An 8,767-nucleotide genomic window follows, 5' to 3' on the forward strand; every position below is an offset into this window, starting at 1 on the left:
ATAACCTCAAAGTGTTTCAAAGTGAAGCGTGGAAGTGAAAATGTCTGCTGTTCTTTCACACCACACTGTAATTAATAACACTATAAAATGCCTGTCTCCTGTTTGTTAAAGGGGTGTAAAACAGGTAGAGGCGGCGAAGGAGACAAAGAAAGGGTTATATCTTAATAGGCAGCAATTTTGTTCAAAGGAATATGGGCTCTCAAAGCTTTCAGAGAAATGATGTGCGAAAGCAAAGAAAAAGAATGGACAAAACATAGAAAAAAGGGTTACTTTTTCAGGGGAATACAGAGTTGGTGAAAGGGTTAGGGTGAATGTCACCAACCCACATTTTTTAGGGTAACCACATACCTACAGAGAATACTCTGCATGTGTGTGTCAGTGTTTATATGTGTACTTTTGCAGAAGCATCTCAAAGTGAGAGGAAGGACAAATTAGGGGTTAGTAATGTTGAGAACAGACATCTGGTGAACTCAGGTGCTCTTTTCATATCTAAGTTATGCTCAGAGCTTTCAAGAGCGAGAGGAAAGATAAAGGCTGAGCGAGATGACAGTGTAGTCCAACATGTCCAACGCTCTATGTGGAGCAAGACAGTGTCACCCATCGGGGCTGTCAATGTCAGCCATAAACATGAGGTAGCGGGCAGCGATACTGGAGGCTGGTGAGGGAGAAATAAAGGGTAAGTAATATGAAGACATTGGCTCGAGGACGCGTGCTATCCATCAGGATAACGTCAGTCATATTTACCCAGGCAGCAGCGAGAAGAGGCGATGAGGTGATGAGAAATGGTCATTTTGTCTGACCACAAATGACTGCAGCATACACAGTCCAGTGGGAACCTTAATCGCATACAGGACCACTGACTTTAAGTCACATGGCTTACACACACACACACACACACACAACAGAGAAAGAAGCCAAACCTTGTCCAGCACTGTCTCCTCGCGATGCTGTCACTTTGTTCAGCAAGGAGTGGAGAAAGTCATTCTCAGCAACTACCCTGAATAAACACAGAAAGACACACTTTGAGAACACACCAAAGCAGTTTGATCCGAAAATCGTGCAGATGCTAAAACCTTCACAAACAAAATTGCAATATTGCTATTTAATTACCAGGAGGATTTGTGAGTAATAGAAAAGGAAAATGGGACATACGGGAAGAAGGGGATGAAAAACTGTTTCTCCTCGTCGCATTCGATCTTCCCTTTGATGAGATCACTAATGTCCATCACTGCCAAGGAAAGGAAAACAAATGTGTCTGCGATAACAAAATCAAAGACAATGCTACGGAGAGTAATTTCAGAAGTGGATTCACATCAGTCAGCAATGACAGCCTCTGTGAACATTTGGATTTAAATCTCTCTCACAAACCAGTCCAGCAAACGTGCCCCTCTACACACCCTGACAGCTCTTTGCAGAGGTGGACGAAGGATATACGCAACTTGTGTGAGCCAGTGGGAGTTACAATAACCTCAAGGTAATGAGAAAGTTAGTGGACGGTCTCCATCAATATTTTAGTTTGGTTTGTGCAAAAGGTGACTGTGGTTGTATTGGTCAGCTCCCAGGTGTAAATATGGGCAATAATACGTGCGGTAGCAGCAGCAACTGCCGACAAATCAACCTTCAAGGTTCAAATGAACCTTTCTGAAAACAAAAGCAAAAATGACTAGGCGACTAAAGGCCATTATTGTTGGCTATACTGGTGACATTTAGCAGTGGAATAAGGCAAATGAGTCTAATAACTACAAATAAGACTTCACACATTGCTTGAACACTTGGATTGGCAATTTAGAAGCATCTTTGACCAGAAAAAAAAAAACTGTATTGGCTGATCTTCAAGTACCTGCCACTCCGAACGGCCGCCTCAGGCCTTGAGTGGATTTCTTGTTGTTTGTCTCTTTCAGGTCCATCCTGCCCACTCTCACTATCTGACAGATCAGGTAAATCTTCTCTCTGCACAGGTCCTTGTTCCCCAGGTCCTGGTGGAGACAAACAGAAAGGAGAACAGAGAAAGAAGAAAGCAAAACAATAAGTATTGAGTGGAAGTGGGAATAAGAGACGCACGGATGAAAAGAGGGAGGAAAGAGGAGTTGGGGGACATCAGGTTAAGCAGGAAAGAGGGTGAGAGAGAAAATGATTAAGCAATGCAATCTTCTAAGAGGGGATACATGTATTCATACAGTGCTGTGTCTGTAGTGCTGAGAAACAGTGTGATAGTGCCCTCCTCTGGTTACTTACTGTAAAGACAACCTTCAGGTTGTTGAGCATGTCAATCTCCTTGGGGAATCCTTTACTGCCCCAACGTACCAAGTAGTTCTCACTGCACAAAGCATGGAAGACAGTTGTTGTTACTGTTCTGCAAAGCTATCCTACACAATATTGTAATTTACAGCCACACATAGCATATCAATTGAAGTTGGAATAAAGATTGTCTCATTTCCCTTGACTGAAACTTTGCAGATTTACTCTACTTGAGAAGGTATTTACAATGAACAAAAAGGTAGAGAAGATATCTGGGTCCATTCCAGGACTGAGCGAGTGCTCGGTCCAGATAAAGCTGGACTGTTTGCCTCCCTCATCTTTAGGTTCTCTTCGGCAGAGGATCACAGAGGAGCCTGTCTGGTGTACATGGGCGTGCTACAGTATATGAAGTTCACTGATGTGACATTACATGATTTCTGGGAAAAAAAATTTAAAAATCTCAGTTTGAGTGGAAACCAGAATGTTACCGAGTGCAGCTGCATAACAATTTAGACTGAAGTGCTAAAAATACAACTCCCTCTATTCCCAATAGCCTTTTTTCTGACACACAGACATGTAACAGACACTGACAGAGAGATAAATAGAGAGAAAGACAGCAAGACAGACACATAGACGAGTGTCTGTGGGTACAGCGGGGTGAATCAAAGCTGGGAAAAAGTTCCTCAACATTCCTTTCACAAAGCCCACTATCTACCATTTTTTACACAAAGACCAACAATGTAAGGACCAATATACCAGGCATAAGCAGAGCAAATGAGACAAAATAAACCAGGACAAATGCCAAGAAAGTAAGAGACCATCGGTGGTGGATATATATCGAGAAAAACACGATCGATCCAGATCTATCTTAAAACTCCCAGCCTGCAGTTGCTGAGACTTAGATATACACAGTACGACAGTGAGTGACAGGGCTTAGCATCAGCACTGTCAGGCACCACATAGCACTGCCAGTCAGTATCTGCTGCCCTATAATTTGTGTTTTCTGTATTCTTATTTTTAGTATCCCATTGTTCTAATTTAGAGGGGTTCAACAATGGAGGATGCAGGACAAATGAGGACGCAAGAGGAGAGGTATACAGACAGATGAGGGACGGGGGTGAGGTTAAAAAGAATCCTAACTTGAATTCAATGATGTTTTAGTCAGTAAATAGGTACTAAGAGGGATATGGTGGAGGCTAAACCCATCTTAATGTTTATATTATATTTAATGGACAACGTTTACTTGTTTTATGATCTAAATCCTTGACAAAATCACATCAATATAAGCTATACAAAGACCATTTTTTAAAGAAACAACAATAGCTGTTCATAGTTATGCATCTTTTTTTTTTTTATCTCAATGTGACTTAACACGACACCCAAACATTTCAAATTTGATATGAATCTGGGGCTTCAAATCCTCAAATCAACCTGAAAACAATGAACTGAAAAGAAAACTTCAACATGTGAGAGAATGACTGGTGACACCTAATGATGTTCTGTTTGACGGGGTCATAGAGAGACATGAAGAGCTCTGAGTCCTCTCCGATGCGACAGACAAAGTTCCTGACAAAGACGTAGAGGCTGTGGGTCGGGGAAGACTGGATTCGTGCTGAGATCCCGCTGTGGTCCGTCTGGATGTTGGACTGCAGGAGAGGACATAAGTTGAAGGAGGTTAACTTGGGACAAGAGTTTAACAGGATAAGATGCCAGCCGAAAGCCTTCATTTCAAGGTCCTGAGAAATCTGGTTGGCTGGTATAAGAATTAATAGTCGGTTACTTTATTCTGGGCCGTAACAGCTGCTATATCCAGATTGCGGGTTTGAAAGGGAGAAGAAAATTAAGGAATCAGAAAATCGTGATAGAATGCGTTCTCTTCTTACTTATGAATCAATGTAAAATAGGCTGCACGGAGATGAAATGAAGTCAAGACAATTTGTATGGAAGTGAAATGTTAATTAGGCTTGACTGGCAGATATGATTGGCAAGTAAAATGAATTATCTGTGTCCTTTTCATGCAGATGAAGTTTCATTGCTACATTTCATTACTACCGTCTTAACAAAAAAAAAATGAAATGAAAAAAAATTGCTATTCAATCTATTATCTATTTAATATATATAAATATAGTTCACAATAGCTTTTATATTTTCCCATGAACAGTTTCCCAGGATAAATCCCATGGTACACATGTCTCTGGGAGGTCTAGTGCAGTCAAAACACAGCAATATCAAAGAAGTTGCCAAATGAATTATATTATAATTACAACATCTGCCATCACATCCACCCATGAGATTCTATCTCTGTCTCCTGAAACGTTCTGTCTGGCCCTTTTCCCTCCTGGGTTCTAATTCGTCTGCTCCCAACTGCAGTGCCTTCTCATCCTTTTCCTTACCTGCTCCTCTTTGATGCGCTCATTAATCTTGGCTGTGGCCTCCTCGTGGGCCCGAAACAGACTGATGACACTAGCCCGCTCTGGGTCCAAGATGTTACCATTGTCATCCCGAACCACCTGGTCCAGCTCCAGGATCCTGTAGTAGGAAGCAGGAGATACCACTCAGGTGAGGATTGGGAAGACTGATTGAAGGCATACAGAGGACAAAAAAGGCAACAAGTGGAGATGGAAATGCTGGAGGGAAGAAGACTTAGGGGTGATGGGAGGGAGAAGGGAGCAGAGAGGAAGGAAATATAAAGGGAGAAGTGTTTTTAAGCGGACATACTTGTTGCCATAGTCAATCTTGGAGGTAACTTTCTGCTTGAGCTCCTTGAATTCGTCACTGGGCAAAGTGCCAGACAGGAGCTGGGAACGCCACTCCATTAGATCCCACATCAGCCTCTGGACCTGCTTCACACGCTTCCGTTTATTGGCCTGGACGGGTAGATGTATAGTGTTACTCTCAGACATACACACATTAACATTAACACAAAGGGTTTTTGCTTGTTGTTGTTGTTTTTTTTTACCACAAAGAGTTGCTTCCATATGCTTCCCCACTCCCTCAATGTGGTGGTAACCTCCTTTACCAAGGGCATCTCTGCAGACATCACTACCTCCTGATCGCTGTAGTTGCACACACAAACCAAAGAAGACATAAAGTCAAAAAACATAACTTTTGGGATCAGATGAAGACTTTTTAAATGCACTCACCCTTGTTTATCAATGACGACCCCCTTAAGATGAATGAAACTGGCAGGGAACACTCCCTGGAGAGGAAAATGCAAAAAATGAAATCAGTGGTAGCTTTCACCTCTCCTCTCTACAAAACTAGCAAAGAAGATCTCCCAGTTGAATAAAAGTGATTGTGTTATTATCACCTTCCTGCTAAAATCAATGTGATGCGCTGTCTGGTGTTACAAAAAAAAGGATATGTTTGTGTGAGGTCTTACCCGTTGGGCATGGTTCCTGACCAAGTGGCCTCTGTACCATCCTGAAAGACAAATTGACTGTCACCTTACTGCCATACTGACATGTCTACATGAGCAGGCCTGTGGTGTTCACATTGAAATGTGGACGTGTCAAGACCATATGTTGAAGGACTGAAACCTAGTGCAAAAACTATGATGCATACAATATTTAACTGATGCAAAAATCAAACAAATGTATTCTACTGTGCAGGAGAGTTATAGTATTTATCATGCACCGTTAGGCCTAAGTTATATACAAATTATTGATACCTGATTATGCGAAATACATAAAATAGGAGTGACAAGATGTGCAGACTGCCAACATATTTTACTTTAACTAAGAAAAAGGATTGTTTATGAAAACAACATGGAAAGGTTATTTAGAGGCACCGTACAGCATAAGTGAAAAAAAAGATTACTTCCCATTTTTATATTTTGAGATATTCTTACCATCGCAGATCTCCTGGATCTGGACTGCATCGCCTACCTCGAGGGAGAGCTGGTTCTCTCCGCTGCCGACAAAATTCCACTGAACTAAAAAGGAAATAATTACAAGCTGTTGAGGGGTGCATTTGATAGGTCGCTGTTTAATGGCAATGCAGTGAAACAACTTCCCAAGCACACAAACACCAACTGTGCAGAGCTAATACTCATGTTATGAATGTTAGCACAGGCAGTAAGCTAGCGTTAGCTTGGTTGGAGACGTGCAGCAGTTCTTTTGGTAACCTTTGCAACCGCCCTTGTCAAACTGACACATGTGAGGCTAGGGCAATGCGACTAAAGAGCCAAAAACCAGAGCACGTCCATGATGGTTCAAAGAGAAGGAGAAACACTGAAGTAAATCAGTGGAAGAAGAAAGCTACTCCTTGTGGAAGATGAACATGTTGAAAATAGTTCACCTCAAGCTAAAATGAAGTGTGGATTACCGGTCACCAACAGATCCAACTAACGTGCAGGTTTATTCCTGCCTGTTCTCACTGTCAACACCTTCTCTCTCCCTTTTTCAGGCCTCTTCGGTCAGTGAACCAAAAAGTAAGTACACGGTCACTGGCTGGACTGTTGGCAGGCCAGATTGCCTATAAAATATTCACACTGAGCTGAAATGATTAGATTAAAAGAGGTAAGTCATTTTTTAACCAATAATGCCAAACATTGCCTGGTTCCTGCCTCTCAAATTGTAATACATCAACTATAAACTACATATCCTTGAGCTTGGGACTGTTCGTGGTCAGACAAGCGGATAATCTGAAGATGTCTCTGTCTCTGAGGGAATTGTGATGATGGCAAGGCAGCTTTATTTACATGGCACACTTCAAAACAGGCAATTCAAAGAAAAACATTTAAATTACATTTTAAAACAATAAGCAATCCAAAATAGCACAACATAACATAAGATAGAACTGAATGAGATTTATTAAATTCAATAAAATATTGTACACAAAGGAAATGTTTTTTTTACCATTTTATAACATTTCATAGACTTAATGATTAACCTAAAAATGAATCTGCAGATTGATCAGTAATTAAAAGGCTATACTTCTCATTAGCAGCCTTAGTGCAGTAACTACTGTACTACTACGGTTTGCATTGGATATCAGTTTGTTGCAGTAAATTAGAGTAGTAGTGAAGCTGTTGTCTAATTGTTTGTACGAGCTCACAGGCTTGCTTTGCTCCTTCCTATATGTCATGGCTTAGGAAAACAAGCACTTATACACACAATTAAGGCTAAATAATTCTTATTTATTTCTGGACCAATACTTCAATAATTATTTCAAAATGAAAAGGTAAGTGTGTGTACAGTTTGTGGTTTCAACAGTATTTTCGGCTTCAAAGAAAATACGTCCCTCCTTCTTCCTCCACTTCCTGTCTTGTAGTCTTACACAGACCAGGAAGAAATTCAGTCTAAATACAGTAAATAAACAACACTTCATTGAGTAATGTTATTAATAATTGATTCAAAATATAAGATAAATATATTTCCATTTTCAATGTCAATCTTAAGCTATAAAGCGGTAAAAGACTTAAAGACTTCAATTAATCGTCATGATTGACTTACAATGCTAACTATGCCTAAGTAACTGATAAATGAATGCATCGCCTGCAACAAGCCAGTGAACCTCTGCTATTACATTCTGTCATTCTGTATTTGAAGTCAGAAATCAGTATTCTTGCTAAGCTTGTGTCTGTCACGCATATCTAACGGAAACACATGGTGATCAGCTCGGCCATATTCAACCCACATACCCGATAAACTACAGATTGTAGTGAGAAGTTGAGCTTTAACCATCTATGATTTCTTCCTGGTGCCAAAAGCAATCTCTCCACACTTAAAAATGTCATCTTCTTGCTTCTGTATTCATGAGCTGCATAGTGTAATGCATTAAGATTGCCACTCAATTCTCTCTCGTTTAAGATGGATTGTAACTTTAAATATGATTTCATCCACCAAACAGTCCACTCGCTCTTTTACGTTCTGTTGCATTGAAGGTAAACGGTGAATATGATTTTAGGATTTAAGTTATTTTATGGAAATTACATCTGACGCGTACACCTTACAGTTCTGTAAGGCTGTTAGCACCTGCTCACATCCTGTTAAACAGGAAGCGAGGGGCATCTATTTTTCTCCTTCTTATTCATAGCACGACTAAATAGAGAGACACTATAGAAACATGTATGTGCATGCACACATACAAAGACACACACACACAAGCGAGCTCACACTGACTTACCTACACCGTACCGCTCCGTGGTGGTCCTCGTCCAAGGAGCCATGATTGCATGTAGCCCTACTTTCTATTTTGAGTCGTCTTTCCGACTCACCTCCTATTTACCGCTCCCTCTCTCTCTCTCTGTTTTTTTAAAGAAGACTGCTTGCTGAACTTTTCACTTCTGTATTTTTTTGTTTTACTTCAAATGAAAGCAACAGGCCCATCCCTCTTTGCCTCTCTTCCTCTTCTGTCTCTCGCCTCTTCCTGACTTCAGGCCGTTAAGAGGAAGTGAGTGAGTGTGACAAGGTGGAGTCCTGTAGAGCCCACAGGCCTGTGCAGTGTGTGAAGTCTCCCTTCTTCTCATTTGGACTTAGCCGATTACTTTATCCGTATTATAATTGAATGTAAAACAATGTTAGGG

General features: G+C 40.9%; 1 protein-coding gene across 1 annotated transcript in view; it reads right to left on the minus strand.

Annotated features, from left to right (window-relative positions):
• dock2 (dedicator of cytokinesis 2) overlaps positions 1-8,476 on the minus strand; it is an 87,635-nt gene extending 79,159 nt beyond the window's left edge. The window contains exons 1-12 of the mRNA XM_079167992.1: positions 8,368-8,476; positions 6,089-6,172; positions 5,621-5,661; positions 5,382-5,437; positions 5,198-5,294; positions 4,957-5,105; positions 4,632-4,767; positions 3,727-3,884; positions 2,236-2,317; positions 1,841-1,976; positions 1,153-1,228; positions 921-997 (exon numbers count right to left, since the gene is read on the minus strand). Coding sequence (XP_079024118.1) covers positions 921-997; positions 1,153-1,228; positions 1,841-1,976; positions 2,236-2,317; positions 3,727-3,884; positions 4,632-4,767; positions 4,957-5,105; positions 5,198-5,294; positions 5,382-5,437; positions 5,621-5,661; positions 6,089-6,172; positions 8,368-8,410 — 1,135 coding nt within the window. The 5' untranslated portion in view covers positions 8,411-8,476. The remainder of the gene's footprint in view (positions 1-920; positions 998-1,152; positions 1,229-1,840; positions 1,977-2,235; positions 2,318-3,726; positions 3,885-4,631; positions 4,768-4,956; positions 5,106-5,197; positions 5,295-5,381; positions 5,438-5,620; positions 5,662-6,088; positions 6,173-8,367) is intronic.
• Positions 8,477-8,767: the final 291 nt, after the last annotated feature.

Source organism: Pholis gunnellus, assembly GCF_910591455.1.
Source record: "Pholis gunnellus genome assembly, chromosome: 10".
NCBI classification, from domain to species: domain Eukaryota; kingdom Metazoa; phylum Chordata; class Actinopteri; order Perciformes; family Pholidae; genus Pholis; species Pholis gunnellus.